Here is a 25,753-nt window from a genome sequence, read left to right as displayed (position 1 = left end):
AAAGGTCAGACTTCTTTGCTTAGTTTTAATAAGGAATGTATTTAATATAATCCACAATATGTCGCTCTCTCTCTTTTTCTCACTGTATTACAATGTAAAGATGGAAGTTAGAACTGTGCTGGATATGATGGTTATAGTTTAAAAAAATGGTAAATGTACTGGAATGATGGTTATGGTTAAAAAAAAAAAAGAGTCAAAAAGCATAAAAGAAAGTAGCTGACAAAACTGTTTGATAAGGACCAAAAAGTCCATTAAAATAGAGGTATTGATATTATGGCTCAGAACAAGTCAAATACATTGCTCAGCTTCTGGAGATCAGCAAACATGTAAATCTGGGGATTTCTTGGGCCAGCTCATGATCAGAAAGGCATCAGGAATGCATGTCTTTGAAGCCAAAAGTTTAGATCATAATAATGATAACGTGTCTCAAGTGTCACAAGAGGGCAAAGAAGAACATTATATATAATGATAAAAGAATCAATTCACCAGAAAAATATAATAATTATAACTATATATGTACCCAACATCAGAACATTTAAGTATATAAAGTAAACACTGACAGAACTGAAGGGAGAAACATATAGCAATAACGTATTAGTAGGAGACTTCAATGTCCTACTTTCAATAATGGATAGAACATTCCAACATAAGATCAGTAAGGAAACAGAAGACCTGAACAACACTACAGACCAAAGGGACCTAACAGACAAATATAGAAAGATTCATCCAACAGGAGCAGAATACACATTATTCTCAAGAACACACAGAATGTTTTCCAGGACAGATCACATCTCAGGTCACAAAACAAGTCTTAAATTTAAAAAGACATACCAAGTATCTTTTCTGAACTACAACAGAATAAAACTAGAAATCAACAGAACTGGAAAAACTCATAAATACATGGAAATTAAGCAGCACACTCTTGAACAACCAGTGAGTCAAAGAAGAACTTAAAAGAGAGATTAAAATGTATCTTGAAATGAAAATGAAACTATAATATCCTGACAGTATAGGATGGTATATTTGCAAAAGCAAAACTAAGTATAAGTTTATAGTGATAAATGTTATGTTTAAAACAGAAAAGATCTCAAGCAAAAACCTAACTTTACAGCTCAAAGAATTAGAAAATGAAAAACAAAGTAAGCCTGTGACCATTTTCTAACATACACACTCAGCTTCATATAAAAATCTAAATATTACTCATAGATATATATCCAACTATTGACTTTTAACTTACTGCCTGTTTAATTTACCTATGTATTTTCTTATGTTTTTGTCCATATGGATATATTAAGAACTGTTAGATGTTAAAAATTTTAGCTTGTTTTCAATATTTTTTACAGTATTCCCTTTATTATGACAATGGATAAATTTATTTTTTCTATTCCAGTGTTTCAAAATAACAGCTTAAGTTTACCTAAAAATCAAAAGTTTATATTTTTTCCAAATAGAGTCCTAAAATCATACTAAATGGGACAGAAAAAAACCACTTTTGATTCCTCCAATAATTTCACAATATAAATAGAAAGAAATTTATCAAGGGGAAAAAGGTAACAGCTGAACCACTGGTATTCTTATTTTGAAAACTTGAAATACTGAATAATTTTACTTTCATTCGCTGATTCAAAATAGCTCTGTTGTTTCATCTGTACTTTATTTTCTTTGTTTATAGGACAATCTTTGCTATATGTCCTAGAGATTTTCTCCATTACCATAAACACTTATAAGTAAAATAGATAATGATTTGTAAGATTTTAATAAAAGAGAAATGGGTAAAAGGTATTATAAGCTAGACTTTTGTTTGTTTTGCTATTAACCTGTTAGAAAACTAAATTCCTTGAATTTCTTTTTCCAACTGTGATATGATTTAAGTCTTCAGACAAAAGAGAGAAAAAATGACTATGTCAAATGGCAAGGAAATAAAACAATCTCTGGTTAAACTTGTTTCCATTGCTATGACTCTTCCTTCAGACTATCATTTTGAAATTATTTCAATCAATTCTTTTCTCATCAAAATTCTATATGATTTTTGAGAATTTGATAAATACCATAGTTGGTAATTAGAAATAATCATATATTTACAAGAGTACCAGAAAAATCTAAGTTATTCACAACTTACTAAAACCATTACTAGCAATGTTAAACTCAAGATTTACGAAGAATTTTAGAAGTAACTTCTTTGGAATTTTTTTGCTTGTTTTGTTTTCAACTATAAAACGGTAATAAAAGTATGAAAAATTTCAATTTACTTGATGACATATAGGAAATCTGGCACCACCATATTAGATTTTCAAACACCTTTTAGGAAATTAGCTGTTAGGTACATATAGTTCAGTCAAAACAAAAAAGAAAAGAAGACAATGCTCACAGCCAACGCTGACCTATTGAGCCTTTACTACATACACGGTATAGTCCAGATAAGGTGAGAAATTCATTCAGTACCAGTTTATAGCAAACTTTACACAATGAATACTCCAATTTCATAAGCTTCTACCCTTTCCATTTCTCTGCTCACCAAACTTAGCAACTTTTCAGTCTAAGTATTTATCACCATTATTCTTCTGTATTTTACTTTCTTCCTTCAACATAATGTCTTAGTGGTTTTGTCTCCATAGTGCTACTGATATCACTTTATAATGGGGGTAAACTGAGTGATGCAATGAACTAATCTAAAAGTTATTTTATATTTAAATAAGTTTTACCGAATGCCAACATTTATTGTTAATTTTTTTTAATTCCCATAATGCCAAATACCTGAAAAATATTCTGATCCTGATATATTGTAACTGACGTTTGTAATGGAAAAATGATGTTCAGTAATAAGTGAGCAGTGTTTATGGGTTAATACCTTTAAAAGGTTATTTGCTATTTACCTTTTGTGTAGATTTGATAAATGACTATTTACTTTTTGATTCAACTGATCAAAAACATGTCGAAATAAAATGTCATCACTGTAATAATCCGACTTCCTTACCAAGACTATCTCTCCTAATCCAAGTTGAGCACGCCCTAAAGTCTGCCAAGATTCCCATGAATGTGGATTTCTCTGGACAGCCATTTCTGCAGCATGAACTGCTGGGAACATTTCATGAAGAGACATTAGGACCTATGGCCAAAAAAGAAGAAACCCATCAGTAACATTCATAAATTAGCAAACTAAAAACTAGCCAAAAAAAAACATGGACAATCATATGTAAACAACTCTTCATTTTTAAAAATATATTTTTAGTTTGGAAAATATAACATTTTAGTGGTTTTAACCCCCTCCTTTGCTACTTAAGTTTAAAAGTTATATTCTTCCTATTCCTGAAATAATTATGAAAAACATATTCTCTTTACAACTACTGAACCCTACTGCATGCACACATGCTAAGCTGTTTCAGTTGTGTCCAACTCTTTGCAACCCTATGGACTATAGCCCACCAGGCTTCTCTGTCCATGAAATTCTCCAGGCAAGAATACTGGAGAGGATTGCCACTTCCTCCTCCAGGGGTTCTTTCCTACCCAGGGATCAAACCCAATGTCTCTTGTGTCTCCTGCATTGGCAGACATGTTCTTTAACAATAGTGCCACCTGGAAATCCCCATCTAAACCAGACAGTCATATTCTGGCCATGATGGCTCACAGCTATTTGAACCCCAACTCCCCTTCTATTTACTCAACTTACAATGTGTTTTTTAGGGAACCCCAGGTCCTTCTGTCAAACTAGGTAAATTTAAATTTTGGTTCAACCACCCGCCTTGTCCCACATGAACATCTTCCTGCTATAAAAATCATTTAAACATGCCATCAGCCTGCCCACAATTAGGTTCTCCAAATCATACACACCAGAAAAATCAAGGCATTCCAAAACCCTCTATTTCAATTTATGGGAAAGTGCTGGCTTTTACCTATAAAATTTTGACCATTTGCATTTCACAAGATTTACGACACTACCATTATCAGGTTCCAAATAAAACGACTCATTTCATACAGCGTGCCATAAATCCTACCTTTAATATATACATATTTAAGATTAAAAATTAAAGGCTTATCCAAATGAAGGTCCTCATAGCATTTCATTCAGTGGAAATAATTTATTTGGGTTTTTCCTGGAAAAATTAAAATCAGATCTGAAAAAGGAGGTGCCCTATGTTTTGGATCATTATCTGAAAGATATGCTAGGTGGGCGGATCAGGCTGAATTACAACTATTCCATGCTAGAAGTATGTTAGTGCTCTGTCTGAGATTTTAAAAGTCTCTTAATAATACAATAGAAGTACTCAGAGGTTTTCTTTATGAACTTTCCCACAAAACATTAAAAATGTATTTATAAGTACAAATGTTATTTTTACACTATTAATAAACTGAGTCTATTCTGACCTTTTGCTATGGACCAGGCCGTTCTAAGAGAAACAACCTCATCCAGAATCCAATTCATCCTCATTCTGAAGAGACTGAGTTACTGTTAAGTCCACTACAATTAATTTCCAAGGAAAGCTAACACATTTCATCTATTTAAGAGATCACCAGTAACTTTTTAAAAGATACCCATCACTCATATCTTAAGCATAGTTAGGCTGAAATAAAAAATAAAAATTAGCTTCAATATTAAGGTAAACAAATTTCTAATTTGATGCATGAGAAAGAGCCATAAATAATAAGGTGACATATGTTTTTCCCAAATAAACAAATTGTATTTAACAAAAGAAAATGGGAGGAAATATTCTTTCGGTTCATCACTGCTCACATCACAAACAGTGCAATTTCACAATGAAAGGGAAATTCTTCATGACCATTACCTGTGATTTCATCTCATACAGGGTAGCATCATTTGGGGTTAACTGTAGTGCTTCATCCCACTTCTGAATCGCCTCTCGGTATCTATAGTTGTTAAAGTTATATTAGTATTATATTTTCAGTAAATCTTTGAGAATACAAGACCAAATTTAAAAGTCAGAAAATAAGAAATAATTGTTTACCAAGAAATATCTCTATTCAAGAACTGATAATGATGATGTTACAAAAGCAGAAAAAATTAAGAGATGAAGGGAAAGGAGAGCAAATGACAAAATATTTTTTTAAAAAAGGACAGCAATTCAAAAAAAAAAAAAAAAAAAAAGACAACAAAAGCAAAATATGAATTAAAAAAGACTGGAAGTTTTCCCTGAAAATTTATTTTCTGGGCTAAGAAAGCACCACAGAATTTCTTTTTTTCTTCAACCTCAGTGTCTATATGTGTTGTCACTCATTTCAGATGGATTACAAAGGACTTCTCTCAAGAATTTATAATCCAGTGGCAACCCCTGACCCTAATGCAGCAATCTAGCTGACAGAGATGACAATTTAAGACATCGCCAGGTCATTTTGTAAACATTCTTCAGTACTGAGTTTCTCTGTCTATAAGCTCCATGAGTCTAGGGATCATGTTTTATTTATCACTATCAATACATGGTAAGTTTATAAGATATGGGTCATATGAATGAAAACAGTATGGAGACAGTGATTTCCACCACTGTCTTTTCACTGATGTTCTCCCAGTCATGACTCTCTTCTAAGTCAACATCTCCACCTAGATTCCCTATAGATGCCTCAGACTCAATATGCCCCAAACTGATCTTAGCATACTCCATACTAAATCTGCAGAAGCAAATGTATATACATATATCCTTACAGCTGACTTACACTGTTGTAAACACAGAAACCAATACAATACTGTAAAACAATCACCCTCCAATTTTATAAATCTGCAGAGGTACAGCAGCACTTCCTTTTTTAAATAAAATTAAGGAAAGATTAAGTCCTACACATTATCCAAAGCGGTCATCCTCACAGCATCGTTCCCAAGCAGTTAATTCATGTATACTTTAATATTTCTAGGAGGACAAAGTTCAAATTACCAGAATATTCTTCATTGTAACAAGCTGAAACTTTCTGTACCTTTCCGTCAATGCTACTCACCCTCTCTTCTAGACCTAAACAGAAAATATATAATCCATCAATTGTTTTTTTTTTTTAATCCATCAGTTTTGATGGTGGATGATGGATGATCTAGGGAGGTTTTGGGGGAGAAAAAAATGCACACACACACATACACATACTGGTCCCTGCCTCAGATCAATGAGAAATTTCTGCAGTAGGGCCCAAGCATCTGTATTTTTAAAAAGTTCCCTAGGTTATACTAATAAAAACCAGGGTTGTGAACCACTGATAATCTCTCTCTTGGTATATTAAGCCCTATCACGTGCTGTCTTCTCCTGAATCACTTCCAGCTACCCTTCATTTTCTCTACGTATTCTTGTACATAATTTCCTACCTACTACGTGAAGATCCAGGCCAACCACAATAACCAAAAATGTGGGCTGACCTGCACTGATTATTATTTAAGCAGGGAGCAGAAAACTAAAGGCAGAATTAGGTAGAAAACACAAAGTTAAATAACATTTAAAAAGTACATTCTCTGTCTGTTTTCAACATGCTATAGCATTCCTTTACTAGTAAATAATACAAATGGCAATACCATTTCCAAGGTCTCATGCCAGTGTGGCAAATCTTAGACTACACCTGCCACATAGCCAACTCCATGCCTCGAAGCAGGGGTGAGGGTGGACAGGGTGGCAGGGAACTTTAGAAAGTCTGCCTTAACTGCCATATGGGTTGTATCAATGGCTACTATTACTTTGTAGCAGCAGTCTACATACAAGGATAAGCTGAAGATTCACCCCACAATGGCTGGCAGTCTTTGTTTCTAGGCAAACCACATCTGAATAATGCAGAAATGATGATCAGAATTACTATTAATATCTTCTACCCTAACAGGGTCCCCTGCTGAGCTCTGGAATATATCTGTTTGAAGACTGTGTTTAACTCAAGGAGAAAGACCACTCAATTTTAGGAACTACTAATGATTTGAAGATAGACCATTATTCACCTCATTTTTATGATGCGCTACCACAATGCTCTGTTTTCCCCTGCCTCTGCCTGCATATTTTCTCTGTAAGGCACATCACAGCCTTCTTGGACTTAACAACAAACACTACAAAGCACCTCTGCACTACACGTGGGGGCCTTTCAAAACAGCAAAATCACCAAGAAAAAGCAATAAATGTGGAAAACGTAACACTAAAGAGACCACAGAGAGGATGCTTGTTTTCACTGTGAGAGCTAAAACACAAAGGCAGAAGGAAGGAGTCTTTTGACTCAGCTGAGAACTCAGCTGGGAAAGCACCTGGAAACTGATTCTGGGCTTACAAATACATTTAAAATGAGTAAGTGAGCTCACAAATACAGAATCCATGAATGAAGGCTGTATTTAAGAAGCAATCTTATAGCATTTTGTCAATGTCAAACAAAATGTCACTAAACACAAATGGTAACTACTTTTCACTAAAATTATGGTAGATTTCTATCATACAATTTTATGTGCTCATGTGGAAATACCGAAACAAATATAAAAGCTATTCCTATACAGCTCTGCGCTTCATGTGCTTAGTCGTGTCTGACTCTTTGCAGCCCCATGGTCTACAGCCCTCCAGGCTCCTCTGCCCACAGAATTTTGCAGGCAAGAATACTGGAGTGGGGTGCCATTTCCTTCTCCAGGGAATCTTCCCAACCCAGGGATCAAACCCACATCTCTTGTGACTCTTGCATTGGCAGGCAGCTTCTTTACCACTAGTGCCACCTGGGAAGTCCCTCCTATACAGACACATTTTGGTAAATAAATAGCTAATGCAAGATTCATCACTTTATTTCCTTATGAAAAACTATATTATCAAGGACATTAAAGTTTTCACCTTATTTTATATTGTGCTCCTAATATTTATAATCATTGTTTTCCCAAAATGCTTAATGACAGAAGTAACTTTTCCACCTTAGTTTATCAGAAGTGGCTTACCACTGTTAAGTATATAATTTTTGATTTTAGAGTTTGCCTCCTTGATTTTGGGGGAGGCTTTACAGAGAAATTATAAAGATGTTAAAAGTAGCGTTAGACAGATCTGACTGAAAATTGTGTGATTTCCAATGCAGGTAGATCTGGTTCCAAGTTTTAGATAATGCTCAATACACTAAATTAAGCCAAAACAAAAAAAAATCCATAAATTATTTTGAGTTTTTCTGTCTAGAATTTAGAATAACATTCTGAAGAAACCAAGGAAAAAATAATGTGTAGTTCCATATAATGAGCACTCATAGTAAGGAACCTAACTTCCCAAAACTTCAGGAAGGCTCAGAGAGAAAGAAAAAAAAAGGAGTAAAAACAATGGAAGAGAAAAGGTATACTTCCTAACTGCATATTGTCTCAAGATTGTCATACTGAAGAAGAGGGGATTTGGAACAGGAAGAAGTACCGAGATGATGCTCAGACTACAGTATATCTATACTGTATAGAGATACAATGTAAATATACTTTAAAAAGAAATGTTGAGGGACTTTCCTGGTGGTCCAGTGGTTAAGAATCCAGCTGCCAATGCAGGCGACACAGATCTGATCCCTGCTCCAGGAAGATCCCACAAGCCGCGGAGCAACTAAACCCACACACCACAACTATTGAGCCTGTGCTCTAGAGCCTGGTGTTCTGAAGCAAGCTGCAACCTCTGAGCCCACACACCCTGGAGTCTCCGCTCTGCAGGAAGAGAAGCCCCCGCAATGCGAAGCACACCACAACTGAAGAATCGCCTCTACTCACCGCAACTACAGAAAGCCCGCCTGCAGCAACAAAGACCTAGCGCGGTCAAAAGTAAATAACATAAAGTAAAATTAAATTAAGTTAAAAATGAATTTTAAAAATTAAAAACAAAAAGTCAGAAAAGCTGCGTTGGCCATAAAGTTCCTTCGGTTTCCCCCACAAAATCTCATGGGAAAACCGAAATGAACTTTTTGGCCAATGCAATACTAAACTACTCTGAATTTTAGTCACCATTCCTTATTGAAACTGTGTGGACAAGGATTAGGTCATAAAGTCTACTTTCAGTAATAATTTAAACTATCTACTTACACAAAAGAAGAAACAGGTCTTTAAAAGTTTCTAATTTATTATAGACAACAACTAACCATTTGCAATGGATCAATTCAATCTGGAAACAGGAAGGAGCTCTGAAATTACTTGGAGGTACAAACACACTGAATAAAGATCATTTTCAAAAGCAAATAAAAACAGTAATGCCAACTTCTAATTAGTAAAGGACATTTCTTAGTTATTGTACTGAACACAGTTGCTCTATTCTACCCCTTGAGACACTAGACGATGAGAATTTTCTGAAAAACTTCTAAAAAGTCATAACCTTAATATCACTAGACGAGAATTTTCTGAAAAACTTCTAAAAAGTCATAACCTTAAATTCAGATTCTTCCTTTTAATATCAACTTTTTACTTCAGATACAAAAATCACTTAAAATATTTTACTATCTCTATTACTCATTCATTTAGCTTACACATACATGTCACAAAATAAAATTGACTGGCAATTAATTCCAGTACAACTAGGATCCAATAAAAACATTCACAAATAAATGGGCTAGACTATAGCAAGTTCCTATACTTAAGTGATAAATATGATAAAATCACAATAAAGGCAAAACAATAAACAGTAACTCTCTTCAGCGGGATGAACTCAATTACTTGTCTTCTTGCTTTCTTGGAGCAGTCTTCTGCTGAATACTAGCTCACGGTATCTTTGTAAAACTATTTGAGGGGTGCTTCCCTGATAGCTCAGTAGTAAAGAATCCACCTACCAATGCAGGAGACAAGAATTCGAACCCTGATCCGAAAGATCCCACATGCCTTGGAGCATTTAAGCCTGTGCGCCATAACTATCAAGGCTGTTCTCTAGAGCCTGCCTGTGATCTGCAATAAGAGAAGCCACCTCAATGAAAAGTCCATGCACAGCAGCTAGAGTAGCCTCTGCTTGATGCAACTAGAGAAAAGCTCATCCAGCCAAAAATAAATAAATAACTTAAAAAAAAAACTATTAGAAACTTTACATTTATTTCCATGTTTATTTAAACTAAAAGCTCTATGTAGACAGTGTAATAGGTATTTTGCTCACCAAAGTATATGCAGCTGTAGCAGCTAACACAGGTTGAACTGGAACTCTATGGAAGGGGCCTGACCAGAAAATATAAGCCACTGCCCAATTCAAAACTGTAAATGGCATAATTAGAAATGTAGTCTTAAGAGTCCTAATGACCAAAAAAAAAAAAACCAAAAAAGAGTTCTAATGAATTTCAGTGCCATGTCCTACTCTTTGCAACCTCGTGGACTGTGGCCTGCCAGGCTCCTCTTTCCATGGTATTCTTCAGGCAAGAATACTGGAGTGGGTAGACATTCCCTTCTCCAGGGGATGGATATTCCTGATCCAAGGATCAAATTCAGTTCTCCTGCATTGCAGGCAGATTCTTTATCATCTAAGCTACCGTGGAAGCCTGTATTTGGAGAACCTAGCAATGAAAATAAACCAAATTGTTGGGTTAAGGAAAATACATTATTTGAAAAATTAATCCCAGTGATCAATGAAGAATTTTCAGTTCATAAGATAAATGTAAAAATCCTAAATAAAGGATTAGCAATCAAATCCAGCAACTTAGTAAAGTATAAAATCCACATGACCATGTAGGATACACCTCAGAAAACCATTAGAAAATGTTTCATGAGATGATGGAGGAAAAGATTACATGGCACTCAACAATGCTTACTATAATTTAACATCTATTTTTTATTATTTATAGCTATTATCTATATGATTTTTAACAAAAAATATATACATCATCAAAGGAATTTAGTTCCTTGGTGCTGCTGCTGTTGCTGCTAAGTCGCTTCAGTCGTGTCTGACTCTCTGCGACCCCATAGACGGCAGCCCACCAGGCTCCTCTGTCCCTGGGATTCTCCAGGCGAGAATACCGGAGTGGGTTGCCATTTCCTCCTCCAATGCATGCATGCACGCTAAGTCACTTCAGTCGTGTGCGACTCCGTGTGACCCTATGGACAGCAGCCCACCAGGCTCCTCTGTCCACGGGATTCTCTAGGCAAGAATACTGGAGTGGGTTGCCACTTCCTTCTCCTCCTTGGTGCTATTATACACTAAATATTAATCATATTGACATTATCTCTAAAAGCATTAACTATGTCACCCAAAAAAAGTAGTGTATTATGAGTGATTACAAGCTTTTCTCTAACATTTCCAAATGTTATTATAGACACAATATGAAAAACTTTGGAAGTATGCTATGTTCTATCATCTTTCTCTTGAAAGTAAAATTATTCCTTCTTAATAATTCTTATACTCATAATTTTCTAATTTACAGTACAGTAGTAAATTCCATAGGATTTAACAGTAGCAAGTCGATCTCTCCCAGTCTTAGCCTATCTGCCCAATCTTTTTTCTCCTACTCGCCACCACACCTGTTTCCCTCAGCTGTCTTTTTTTAACTTTTGGGCCATGCCATGTGGCATCTTTCCAGACCAGGGATCAAACCCGCACCCCCTGCAGTGGAAGTGCAAAGTCTTAACCACTGGATCACCAGAGAAGTCCCTCAGCTGCATCTTTGCCTTGTCTCTATCCACGTATCTACCCTCAGTGTACAACTGTGCACGCTGAGGTTCCCGTTCCTCCCCCTCCTCACCTAGTCAAAGGCTCTCCTCTGAGACCAAGTAAAAACCCTCTTTTCTCGTGAAGACCATGAGTACCATTTAAGTGACCACAAAGTCACACTTTTAAGTACTGTTTTACTAAATACTTTCCATGCAATTAGTTAACACACAATTATTTTCATAGAAAGTTAATTCACTTAGTGCGCACAAAAGTTCTATAAGACACGGCATTATTTGTTCTCATTTTACTGAGAACATTGACCAGAGAGTAGTTACAGAACTAATCCAAAGACACATGACAAGCCAGGACTTGAAGCTAGCTCTCAGAACTACATGACCAATGCTTTCTCCAATTATCCCAATGTTGTTTTCATTTAATTTTTCTCTAATTCTTCCATGTATTTTTATCTTTTCTTTACTAATGAATTCAGGGACCAAAGGGTGGGTTTGCTTATATTCTCTACAACACCCAGAACATGGGCGGGCACAGAGAAGGTGCTAATATCACTGATTCTGCCCATCTCATTTGTCCTTTCCTTCTCCAAGAGAAGTCTTGGAAAGTTGCAGAGAGAAGCATGGAAGATAGGAAGAAGGGACAGGAGCTAGCATGTTTCCAATACATTAAAAAAAAAAAAAAAAAAAGGAAAGAAGTAAAAAAAAATTCTACCCTAAAACAAAAGTAGCAAAGACTTGAATTCTTATTTTGTTTCATCTCACCATTCCAGGTACAGAAATTACAAGAAATTCCCAAGACCATGTGAATGGAAATATGGGTAGAAAGAATCAAGAGATTAGAAGTAGGGGTATCTTAAGACTCTGGGATATCTGAGGTTTCAAGAGCCACTGTGGCTTTGGGGAAGGGTCTGGGGGCCACGGTCAGCATAGTAATGGCCCGTACAGTACATGTCTCAGGCTTCGTAAGCCACAGTCTCTGACACAACTACTCTGTCTGCTGTAGCACAAAATCCGTCACAGGCAATACACAAAGTACCTGCTTGTGTCCCAATAAAACTTTATTTATAAAAGCAGACTTTGGTGTGCCAACCCCTACTCTAGTTGGCCCGTGCGTGCCAAGTCACTTCAGTCATGTCCGACTCTTTGCAACCCTATGGACTGCAGCCTGACAGGCTCCTCTGTCCATTGGGTTCTCTCAGGAAGAATACTGGAGAGGGTTGCCAAGTCCTCCCTCCAGGGGATCTTCCCAACTCAGGGAAAAAACCCACATCTCTTATGTCTCCTGCGTTGGCAGGCAGGTTCTTTACCACGAGTGCCACCTGGAAAGCCCCAACTTGGTCCAACCACTGTTAAACTTATGTCACTTTCAGTCCTATTTTCTTCCTAACTCAACCAAGGGCAGTTATCACCCCATGGAGGGCATTTATGGAGGACTTTTTGGTTGTCACTAAGACTTGGAGACACTAGTGGCAAGAGGATGAATGATTAGCAGCCTGCAAAGCAAAGAGCAATCATGCACAAGAGACGGTCCTGCCCAAAATGCCAACAGCATTATTCCTAAAAAGTCAGGATGGCTCTTCCCATCCACCCCCACAAAGCTGCTTATGCATTAAAGTTTAAGTCGTCCTAAGTACAAAATAAACCAAGAAGTTTAAGATGACACTGACCATCACTAGCTCTGTTTTTCCCTTTCATTAGGCAGGCACGCAAACATGCCCACACATACAAAAATGCACACATGCAAACACAGGCACACAGATTTGAGGCAGAAAGAAAAATGTCCTCTTCCCCAGCTGCATTGCTTTGATCTGGAAAACAGCCACTACTGTTAGCAGAGGCACTGCCAAATGAAATGTGCACTGCTGCTAAAGGCATACAGAGGTTTAAAGAAACAACTGAGCTGCTTTCCACTGGCTAAAGAGAGCCAAGAACTGGTGGGCATTTACTTCACTACCATCAGCTTGTGGAATTCCCTCCCCTCCCTCATTTCTCATTTCTCCCCTTGCTTTTTCTCATCTCCCCTTCCTCTTCTCCTGGCTATGAATAAAAGGTGGTACCACCAAGCTCCTCCATTTTTGGATCACAGGAAACTTGGCACCTAATAAATCAATGGTCACTCATAAGCTCTACAGCGTATCTCTTAATTCAACTTTGGTTTGGAACAGATTGAACAGACATGGCCCTACTGCAGCTGCTGGATAGGAAGCATTAAAAGATAAAAACCTGGTTTAAAGTCACTATGGTTAATAAGTGTCTAAAGTCTGATTCAGCCAGTTTAAAGACAACCTGAACTAGCACAAAGAAGGAAGCAGAATGAATATTTCCAGGGACTGCCCAAGGGCTGGGTAAGATAATACCCGACACTGAGGTACAAGAACAGCTGGTGACCAAGCCAAGTGAATCAGCACACTTATTACCAGATAGAAATGTCACTGTGTTTAGCTAGTTTGCTCCCAATTAATTTGTAATTTGCTATAGCATCAAGTTTAATGAGCTATATAGTTACCAGCTTATTCATTTAATAAACATTTATTGAGCACCAGAGCAGAAAACTACTGGGCCAGGTAGTATTCTAGGTACTGAGGATGCAGCATTCAACAAAATATAAAAGGACCTACCATTCTTCTAGAGCTGACATTCTAGAACGTATGTGTGTGGGAAGAAGGCACAAAAAGACAACAAATATAAATTAAAACATGGTTAAGTACCATGATGACAGACACACGGAGGGATATGATAGGGGTGAAAGCCTGGTGAGGAAAAGTCTCTCTGGGAAGGCATCTGAGCTGAAAGCTGAGTGACAGAAAGCGGCCAGGCAATGGGAAATCTGGAGAAGTTCACTCCAGACAAAGGGAAAGGCCAAGCGAGGCTTAAACACCCTTTTTGGATTTTTTTTTCCCCTGAGGCAAGAAAAGAAAAGCATGGCTATAGGAGGAGGAGGAGGAAGGAAGGAGATTGACAGGTAAGAAAGGTAGTCTGAAGCCATGATTATGAAACTAGTAGGCCATGGTTATGAGTGTAGATGTTCTTGTATGAGTGATGGGGAATCCACACAGTTTCCAGGCAATACAGTCATGAATTGCTTTGCATTTTGAAAACATCAGTTGGGCCCAGCGGAGGAAAATTAACTGAAAGGGTGTAAGAATGAGCACAGGGAGGCCTGTTAGGAGACTACCAGAGTAATCTAGGTAAGATGACAATAAATTAGACTAGGATGATAGCAATGAAGACAGAAGGGAGGATAAAAGTGATTCAGAACATGTGAAAAAGTAAAAATCATCTCAACTTGGATTGGATAAGAGGAGTGAAAAAAAAGAAAGGAATCCAAGATGATATGTTAGCCTGATGATATGAAGCCTAAGCTTACAGGCTAACTCTTTGTGGCGGATAAGATCCAAGGAAAGAGTGAGGAAAAAAGAGAAAAGTGAGGCAGTTTGGGAGAATAAACACAAGGCATATGTTAAGCTGACAACAGCTTCAAAAACAAACACAGATGACTGTTAACCTTGGAGAACTTCTTCAGACACAGTGTGAAATCTCTTTGTACTGGAAACAGTCCAGTGGGGAATGGAGGAAAAAGAATTTATTTGCAGCCTCCCTCCCATATCCTGCCTCCCGTTGATCAAAGTCGGTCCCACAAGACTTTAACCCATTCACATTCCTGGGTATGTGACCCAGTCCCTCTAAAGTGCCCATAGGTCCAACCTAGCCAGCATCAAGGTGCGATGGTCTTTTCATTATCAGCACCATTCATGGCGGCTCTCTAGTCTGTGCTGACAGCAGCATCTGCCAGGACCTTAGGGTAATAAGAATAGCTGTAATAACCTGTTACAAAAAATAATCTGAAAAAAAATACATGTATATGTAACTGAATCACTTTGCTGTACACCTAAAACTGACACAATACTGTAAATCAACTACACATCAATTAAAAAAATATATCAAAAAAAAAAAAGTATCATGAGCTGTCTCAAGGGCAGGGATCTGAGGGTGAGTGGGGCTGATTAGATCTGGAATGGCACATCAACCAGCAGAGATGACTTCATGCTTCCAGTTTGTTTGTTGTAGCTGCTAAGTTGTGTCCAACTCCGCGATCCCATGGATGATAGCCCACCAGGCTCCTCTGTCCATAGAATTCTTCAGGCAAGAATACTGGAGTGGGTTTTCACTTCCTTCTCCACGGGACCTTCTCCACCCAGGGATCAAACCCACATCTCCTGCATTGCAGGTGAGTTCTTTACCGTCAAAAATTGTGAATCACTATATTGTACACCTATAACTTATATAATATCAACTACAGTTCAATTTTAAAAGGGTAAAAAAGAGAGAGAGAAGAACAGATGACATCAAAACAAAAGGAGGGGAGACTTCCCTGGTAGTCTAGTGGCTAAGACTTCATGCTCCCAATGCAGGGCGCCTGAGTTCAATCCCTAGTCAGGGAACTAAGATCCCATATGCCATAACTGAGACCTGGTGAAGTCAAAAATTCATTAGATAGATTAAAAAAAAAAAAAAAAAACTTTTTTAAAAAATGAGGGTGGTTTTAGGAACAAGATTCTTGATAAGACAAAAAGGGATGAGATGGGCCTTTGATAAAAGCAGGGGCACTTCATTACAACACAATGAAAGTAAGTGGCTTAGATGCAGACACTCAGACTGGAAGACGTGGGGTGAGAAAATAAAGGCATTCTACACTGACTGCATCTATTCTCTTCCACAGAATAAGAGGCAAGATCACTGTCATTAAATACATCCAGGCTGGCACTCAACAGAATGTGTTTCACACAGCCAGATCACCCTCAAGTTCACTTTGGTAGGTATGCTTTTCCAGACAAGGAACAAAATTCATGGCAAATTATAATTTATTCCAGCTTTCCAAACATACACACTAATACAAGGAAAAATGAGACCACTTAGCTACACGATTAAATATCACCATCTAGTGGTTGAAACCTTAAAAGCCAGTTTGAACCCACACTGTGATTCCTAAAAAGGTATGCATGTCCTGTGCATGCGTGTGTCCTGTGCAAGCGTGTGCGTGCTCAGTCATGCCCAACTTTTGTAGCCCACCAGGCTTCTCTGTCCATGGAAGTTTCCAGGCAAGAATACTGGAGTGGTAAAAAAAAAAAAAAAACCAGTACTGGAGTGAGTTGCCATTTCCTCCTCCAGGGGATCTTCCTGACCCAAGGATTGAATCCACATCTCCTACAATACAGACAGATTCTTCACTGCTGAACCACCCTGGAAGTCTACGGTGTGTCCTAGTTAGTATTAATTAGAGAAAAAGATGCTTGAACAAAATAATTGATAAAAAAAAATTTAATACTTCATGAAATGTATCAATCACATATAAAATCGTACATCATCTAAAGTATATTCACTAGTGCTTACTAGATGCTATGTGGCACGCTAAGTGATTATACATGGACTTGATCTTTAATCCCCCGATAGTTTATGAGATAAATGTCACCTTCATTTTTCATATAAGGAAACTATAAATTGACGCTTAAAAGATTAAGAATCTGCCCAAAATTTATACAGTAAAAATGATAAAGCTAGCATCTGAATGGAATTAAAATGACTTCAAAATCCACACTCATAACCACTAGACTTACAACACTGTCTCTGTAAGGCACCAGGGGCTTCCCAGGTGGCACAGTGGTAAAGAATCTCCTTGGCGACGCCAGAGATGCAAGTTCAATTCCTGAGTTGGAAAGATCCCCTGGAGTAGGAAATGGCAACCCACTCCAGTATTCTTGTCTGGAAAATTCCATAGACAGAGAGGTCGAAAAGAGTCGGACCCGACTGAGGGGCTGAGCACACACAACTGTAAGGCACTAACATTACTTAGGGCTTCGGTAGAAAAGTAAACCTGTTTTCTGTTAGAAGGAATCATGAATACTACAAGGTAGAAATTCAGAATTTAAAAGCTATTCTGTTGCAAACCACATTTTCCTAAGAGTAGTTAATAGTTTGTTACTAATGAAGTAAACTGGACAGGGTAGAGTCTGTGATGCTCAAGAACTGTGTCTCCTTTGGAGGAAAAATGACATTAACACACTGGATCATACATATTCAATGTACTCGGACAATTCGCTAAGTGCTAAATAAAACTAAACGAAAAAATCTGCAGAGTAAAAAGAAAATCTCAAGGAGGCAAAACAATGTATCCCAGGAAATTGAAGGAGCTCCCTCCTTTCCATCTACCTTCCCTCCCTCCTTCTCTAGCAATGCCTCCAGAGGCACCCCTACCTCTCTACACTCTTAGGATTACTACTCATTCCAAGTTCAAAGCTGTTCCATATTTTGTTACTTAATCCTTACCATCATAGCTTATGGGAAAGGAATTGGACTCAGAAAAGAACAATAATTCTCAAGTGTCATATTCTCAGGCAGGAGGAAGATAGAAAATTCTATTCCCAAAGGTCCTCTGTGGTTGGAATATGAAATAAAATATGTTCTCAGAATGGTGTTCCAATCTGGAGCTTAAAAGTATATATTCCTACAGGTACAATGTAACATATGGTAGTTAATCCACAAAAACCTACTTAGTGACAATATCGCATAACACAGCAGTCCACAAATATTCAGTAAATATCTACTCACTGGCCTTGTAAATGACACAAATTGTTCTAAGAGCTAAAGGTAGAGTACAAAAGTCTGTTTAGACAAAGTCCCTACATTCCTGGAGCTTACATTTCTACAGAAGGCAAAGAAATATAAAGCACTAAATAAGTGAAAAATGTAACTTCAAAAAAGGAAAAATACTAAAAGAAATTTAAAAAGCTGATATGATTGTGGTTCTTCTTTGTTTAACTCATAAAATTACTTTTCACCATTGTTAACAAAATACAATGAAAAAGGTCTTATTGTTGCATACAAAGAGATCACAACCTAGTTTTTCTCTTCAGGAGTGTTTACTGCAAACTTTTTTGTATTTCTTTGCTCCAGCAATACCAACTTGGTAGAATTTTCCTAAACAGGTAAAACAATTTCATGACTCTTTCTACTTCCATGTTCTGTTCCCACTTTCTTGAAATACTTCCCACCACTATTGGTTTGGCAAATACTACTCCTTTGAAGCCCAACTGAAGATTGAATTTATCTGTCAGAACTTCCTTGATATACACAGGTAGAATTGGTGGCTCTGATTTCCTGTGATTCTAAAATATTTTGTATGGACCTGTCTTACTGCACACACTAGTCTACAGTGTAATTATTTGTATTCTTGTGCATCTTCCAGCCCAGCGTTTCTCATGATGTACTCTGCATATAAGTTAAACAAGCAGAGTGACAATATACAGCCTTGACGTACTCCTTTTCCTATTTGGAACCAGTCTGTTGGTCCATGTCCAGTTCTAACTGTTGCTTCCTGACCTGCATACAGGTTTCTCAAGAGGCAGGTCAGGTGGTCTGGTATTCCCATCTCTTTCAGAATTTTCCACAGTTTATTGTGATCCACACAGTCAAAGGCTTTGGCATATGCAGAGTACATCATGAGAAATGCTGGGCTGGAAAAAGCACAAGCTGGAATCAAGATTGCTGAGAGAAATTATCAATAACCTCAGATATGCAGATGACACTACCCTTATGGCAGAAAGTGAAGAGGAACTAAAATCCTCTTGATGAAAGTAAAAGAAGAGAGTGAAAAATTGGCTTAAAGCTCAACATTCAGAACACTAAGATCATGGCATCTGATCCCATCAGTGCAGTTCAGTTCAGTTCAGTCCAGTCGCTCAGTCGTGTCTGACTCTTTGCGACCCCATGAATCGCAGCACACCAGGCTTCCCTGTCCATCACCAACTCCCGGAGTTTACTCAAACTCATGTCCATCGTGTTGGTGATGCCATTCAGCCATCTCATCCTCTGTTGTCCCCTTCTCCTCCTGCCCCTAATCCCTCCCAGCATCAGAGTCTTTTCCAGTAAGTCAACTCTTCGCATGAGGTGGCCAAAGTGTTGGAGTTTTAGCTACCCATCACTTCATGGCAAATAGATGGGGAAACAGTGGAAACAGTGTCAGACTTTATGTTTTTGGGCTCCAAAATCACTGCAGATGGTGATTGCAGCCATGAAATTAAAAGACGCTTACTCCTTGGAAGGAAAGTTATGACCAACCTAGACAGCACATTAAAAAGCAGAGACATTACTTTGTCAACAAAGGTCCGTCTGGTCAAGGCTATGGTTTTTCCAATGGTCCTGTATGGATGTGAGAGTTGGACGGTGAAGAGGGCTGAGTGCAGAAGAATTGATGCTTTTGAACTGTGGTGTTGGAGAAGACTCTTGAGAGTCCCTTGGACTGCAAGGAGATCCAACCAGTCCATCCTAAAGGAGATCAGTCCTGGGTGTTCATTGGAAGGACTGATGCTGAAGCTGAAACTCCAATACTTTGGCCACCTCATGCAAAGAGTTGACTCATTGGAAAAGACCCTGATGCTGGGAGGGATTGGGGGCAGGAGGAGAAGGGGACAACAGAGGATGAGATGGTTGGATGGCATCACCGACTCGATGGACATGGGTTTGGGTAGACTCCGGGAGTTGGTGATGGACAGGGAGGCCTGGCGTGCTGCGATTCATGGGGTCACAAAGAGTCGGACACAACTGAGCAACTGAACTGAACTGAATTGTGCATCTTATCAAAAGCTGAGCTCCTTAAAGTTTATTAAAATATCTTACCTCTCTTTGAATGTTTTTTTTAAAAGAAGGATGAATGGATGAATGGCTATTTGATGTTAGATTTTAATGATGACATTACACATTTCTTAAAATGTAACACATTTTAAAGAAACTCGTACACCAATAAATGTCTAACACTGTTCCTACACCTTGGTACATCAACAAGTCTTATAGCACTTGAAGTAACTGCCACTCTAACAACTAATTCACTTTCTGATCTCTCACCATTGCACCACTGTAGAGATCAATTTAATGATTTTCTCTGAAACACAGATTTAGAAATATAAGTCATGAGTAAAGTAGTTTTTCAATCTTTTGTAAGGTTTATTTGACTAGCATTCCTTTCACCTAATCACAAAATAAGACATTAAAATTCTTTTTCTAAAAAAATAGTTGATGTGATGGAAAACAAGGAAATACAAGGTGCTATGTAGTCAGGGAGTGGTTTGCTGAGAAGAGGACTCATGAGCAGAGATCTGAAGGACAAGACGATAAACATCAGAACACAGGAACTAAGAGGTTTTCAGTTAAGCGTCGTAAGGCAAAGCTGCATCAAGAACTGTCTTCAAAAACACAAGGAAGGACACTATGGCTTAAAATGTGCTGAAAATGATAGTGGTTTAAGATGAAGTTGATTAAGAAAACAAGGATTGAGTTCTATTCTTTTAACTTTACTATTCTTCCTTATATTATTTCCTACTCCTCATATTACTTTCAACCATGTTGAATATTCTCTTAGATATTTTTAAACCATTATTTCTATTTATTTTTGGCACAGAGGAGCCAGACAACTCACAGAACTACAGATTCCTTTAATTCTGTTTAGCGATCTTTCAAAGCTGTGTGTACAGTAATCCAAAAACAAATGCTAAAGAACTAAAATACTTAATTTTCTCACAGTGTTCTACATTCAAAATAAAGCATCCAATCCAGCTGATTTCAGTGAAATGACTCAATGTTTTGACATGCAAGGGGAAAAAAAGCTATTTGTTTATCCACAAAGTTGATATCTCTCATCTACCACAGGAAATTCAGAGGGAATCCCATGGCAATAACTGAATAGCTCTTCCCTTCTACACATAGTGTGGTCTAGAGAAAAAGATAAAAACAACAAAATTAATGAACTTTTAACAGGCCTCTACAGGAATTTCTAAAGATGTTTTATGGATGTTCTCAAAATGATTTCATGAATGTGGAAAAATTATAGTTGATTTTCTTCTAAGATAGAATGGCCAATCTCATGAAGTCCTACAAGAGAAAAATCTTTGTGCCTAAACACTACAAATGAGAATTCACAATCTAACATTAGGACAAGAAGCTGTTAGTTGTCGTTGACTGATTGTCTTCCCTTCACTTCCAATCTGAGGTGTGAATATTTTAGTTTAAGCATTACTTCATGTTTTACATTAAAATTCAGTAAGATTACTCCCAGAATCACAATAACATTCCTAGAAACAAAAAGGCTGGTTCTTCAACTTTGACTCAATTAAGACAAAAATGATAAGCAAGGAATCTTTTATAATCATCCTTACCAATAGGGAAAAAAAGAAGAAGAAAAAGAACAGAGAAAAGAATTTTTAAAAAGAGCTTCTTGTTTAGCACTACTACTTCTAATGTCTCAAACGCTTCAGCACCACAAAGGATATACCAGTCAACAGCACACAGGCCTGACTGTAGATCTCTGGATGATCTGAAGAGCGTTCCATCCTACCAAAGACCAAAGCCATCCTCTAAAAGAAAACTCTAAAAACATACCTTTTATTTTCAGCCAAAGTGGCTCCTTCATCCTTCAGCTGTTTGCTTTTCTCGGCACAGCCTTCAAGGAGACTTTCTTTCCTCCGTTTAACAGCATGAAGCCAGATACTTTCATCTTTCCCGACTGCATCCTTCTCATCAGCAGCTTCAGCTTCAAACTGCTGGGATGTGACCTTTGAGACCTTCTCACCAATCTTCCTTTTCCATCCAAAGGAAGCCATTCTGGAAAAATTACAAAGAGAGAGCTTTAAATTTCATAATTGGCCCTTTATAGAAGTACACCAACAGGTAAAGAAAGAATAAAAGGATAAGGCTGTCACCATTTTCTGGCCCCAAATTAAAATAGTGAATCTAGGCGATAATCATCTAAGGCTGCTAACATCCCAAAGTGAAAGTGAAAGTGTTAGTCACTCAATCATTTCTGACTCTGTGACCCCATGGACTACAGCCTGCCAGTTTCCTCCGTCCATGGGATTCTCCAGGCAAGAATACTGGGTGGGTTGCCATTTCCTTCTCCAGAGGATCTTCCCAACTCAGGGATGGAACCCAGGTCTCCTGCATTGCAGGTGGATTCTTTATTGCCTGAGCCACCAGGGAAGCCCAACACGGTAAAGAAAGACAAGTTCACAATATGTATCTCCTGATGGAAGTGACAAAGCAGCCATGAAGTATTCCTGCCAAAATTAACACTAAATCACATCATACCTCTACCAGTTTACAAGAAATAAGGGATACAGAGGAGTACGCTAAATAACATGTCTGAGACAAGACAGCAACAAACAGAAAAATAAACTGGTTTCTTCACGAAAAAAAGAAAAGTTGGGAGGTATCCCCTAGATTAAGAGAGACTTAAGAAACACACAAACCAAACACAACGTGTGGATCTTGTTTAGCTACAGAATCAAACAAGCCAATGGGGAGGAAAAATTTATGAAATAATAGGGGGGACCAGAACAATGGCTTCATATTTAATGATATTAAGAAATTCCTGCTTTTTCAGGTATAATAGTATTATATTGACAAAAAGAATGCTCATCTTTTAGGAATACATATTAAAATATTTTACATGAAATTACACGGTATCTAGGAATTGTTTCAAAGTAATCAGCAGGAGTGATGAGTGCAATATAAGATATACAGATTAAAAGATTGCTATGAGTTGATAAGTGATAAAGTTAGGTGATGAGTACATGCAGTCTTTTTACTTTCTTCTCTCTTTGCATATATGTTTGAAATTTTCCATCATAAAAAGTTTTTTGAAAGATTCAAAACTGGTAAATGACTTAATTCACAGAACTATACAGTTAATCAGAATGACAACAAATATTAAACTGCTTTGTGAATTTGCAATAATAATACAAAATATAAGGGCTGAGTGAGTCTAACTGATGGAACAAAGTTAAAGAAAACCCTGAAAGAATTCAACAAATATTTATTTTGAGAAGGGATTTACTGAGGGATCAAGAACTCTTGTTAGTTACATGAATGGGTTTATAGATACTGAGAAACCTTTGGAATTGTATATGAATTTTTATATGTTTGTGTGCACCCCGCACAAGAGTCTCTAAGCTTTCATTCCATTCTTAAAGGAGCCTACAACCCCCAAAGAGAGTATCAACTGACTGATCAACTATTGGGCTAAGGAAAAGCAGTGGACCAGAGGTCTTCACACAACTATCAAAGAATGGGCATGGTGGGAGTACCCAAGGGAGAGAAATGAAATAATAAGCTCCAGCAGATACCAAGCTCTTCATCACCGATGCACACTGAAATAAAGTATAACCACTAGGAAGAAAGAGACCAAAAAAACGTGTGGGTGGCTATGAGGTCACTAACATGGAAAGGCCTAAGATAATGGCAGATTTTGGAGAGGTAAGAAAATTGTGGGTCATGTGCCTAAGTTCTTAATGAAGTGTCAATAAACTACAGCAATCAAGAAATGTACTGGGTGGGACTTCCCTGGGGGTCGAGTGGTTGGGATTGCATGCTTCCACTGCAGGGGGTTTGGGATCCATCCCTAGTTGGGGAACTAGGATCTCACCTGCTGAGAAAGGAAGCCAAAACAAAAACCACCTCAAAACTAACCAAGAAAGAATGGATAGGCTGACAGGGGTAAACCACATGCTTTCCACAGGAGCAGAGATTTTTAGGAAAGCCTGCAGAAGTAATGGATTATAAACTATACCAGGGAATGAGGACAAAGCCAAATCCTCTTCCCAAACCCATGAGAATAGGGGAGAATGAGTTTCCTATGTTCGAAGATCACTGCAAGCAACACAGGGAAAGAACAACAACAACAACAACAAAAGCCTGAAAATTTAAGTGTGTTTACTATGGAACTTAAGTCCAGAAGTACAGAAAGAGAACATGAGAATGGCTCGTTAGAAAGGTCTCACAAGATATTAGCATAAGTCATGTTAAGAAGTTTTGCATTTACCACTAAAGGTGACAAGAATGAGGATGGTTAAGTTTTCTGGCTTCAAGTTTCCAAGTCGGCAATGTGAGGGACGAAATAGTGTGTGTTAGGCATTCAGTCGTGCCCGACTCTTTGCGACCCCATGGACTGCAGCCCGCCAGGCTTCCTCTGTCCATGGGGATTCTCCAGGCAAAATACTGGAGTGGGTTGCCATTCCCTTCGCCAGGGGATCTTCCCGACCCTGGGATCGAACCCGGGTCTCCTGCATTGCAGACAGATTCTTTACCGAGCCACCAGGGAAGCCAACATAGTGTGGGAACCCTAATAACACAGACATTCTACCCTGCCACAAGCTAGAGAACGCTTCTCTTCAGGGCGTCGGAAAATGAAGCAACGAAGGTGAGGAAACTGAAGAACACAAACAAGCAAAACAGCATCCTTCTGCGTATACGGATATATTCGGAGGTGAGGGATTCCGCAAGAAACGATTTACCCGAACACGTTACCGCAAGAGAGAAACCAGTACTAGCGACTTCCCCTCATTTGGCACATACACACACAAAAAAAACACTGCGAAGTTCACAAGGGCTGCCCAGGACGTCACCTGCGAGTTCAGAGTCCCGCCCCGGCCACGGCCCCGTCCCCGCAGGGTGCAAAGTCAGCTACCTTCCGCTCCTCCAGCCCGGGGCGCGAGTACCAGGGAGGGCCTGAACCCCAAAACTGCTGGTCCCTAGAGACCAACCTTAGCGTCCCGGCTCTGCCACACCCGCGGTAGGCCTCAACTCCGACTTCTGAAGCTCCTTACTGCCGTCACCCCAAGACCCACCAGCCTCGTTTTCCCCCAACTTCCGCCGACTTCACCACAGACCGGTAGCCTGTGTTACCCGAAGACCACTCCCCGGGCCCCCTGTTTACATTCCGCTTGCCCTTTACCCACCGGAACCGGAAATTATGTGCCCCACCTCCTTCCCGCTTGCCGTAGGTGCCGGGTCTTCCAAGAGAGGGGGTTGGCCGGCCTGGGGCGTCCGAACCGTCCGGAGCAGCGAGGTGGGAAGAGGCGACTCAGTGCCTTTCACACGCAATCTTTTCCCTGGGACTACAAGTCCCAGGAGTCACTGCGGCCGCTCCCCCCCTCATTATTACCCTCCGAGGCTGGTAGTCCGGGCCGCCCGGATCGGGCGCGCCCTCTAGCGGCAGACGAGAGCATCGGAGCGCTGGTGCCCACAGTTTGGGAGCGAGGGAAACTGCGTCTGCGCAGGCTGAGTTCGCGTGGAGAGGACTTCGCTGGTGGTATCGCGAGGCCCATCCAGTCAGCAGGTAGAGCGCGGAAAACGACTTCGGGGGAAATCGAGAGCGGCTCTCCCTGAAGGAATTTACAACCTAGTTGA

At 38.8% G+C, this 25,753-nt stretch overlaps 1 protein-coding gene across 3 annotated transcripts in view; it reads right to left on the bottom strand.

Annotated features, from left to right (window-relative positions):
* TTC33 (tetratricopeptide repeat domain 33) overlaps nucleotides 1–25,491 on the bottom strand; it is a 30,466-nt gene extending 4,975 nt beyond the window's left edge. The window contains exons 1-4 of one of the 3 annotated variants that reach the window (XM_043887692.1): nucleotides 25,328–25,491; nucleotides 21,950–22,171; nucleotides 4,782–4,863; nucleotides 2,975–3,106 (exon numbers count right to left, since the gene is read on the bottom strand). In XM_043887692.1, coding sequence (XP_043743627.1) covers nucleotides 2,975–3,106; nucleotides 4,782–4,863; nucleotides 21,950–22,170 — 435 coding nt within the window. In that variant the 5' untranslated portion in view covers nucleotide 22,171; nucleotides 25,328–25,491. Of the gene's footprint in view, nucleotides 1–2,974; nucleotides 3,107–4,781; nucleotides 4,864–21,949; nucleotides 22,175–25,107; nucleotides 25,306–25,327 lie in introns of those variants that run through there. The other 2 variants (XM_043887691.1, XM_043887693.1) reach the window with 2 other exon arrangements.
* Nucleotides 25,492–25,753: the final 262 nt, after the last annotated feature.

Source organism: Cervus elaphus, chromosome 25, assembly GCF_910594005.1.
Source record: "Cervus elaphus chromosome 25, mCerEla1.1, whole genome shotgun sequence".
Taxonomy (NCBI): Eukaryota; Metazoa; Chordata; class Mammalia; order Artiodactyla; family Cervidae; genus Cervus; species Cervus elaphus.
The sequence above is the reverse complement of the archived record's forward strand: the minus strand, read 5'-3'. Positions and strand labels throughout refer to the sequence as shown.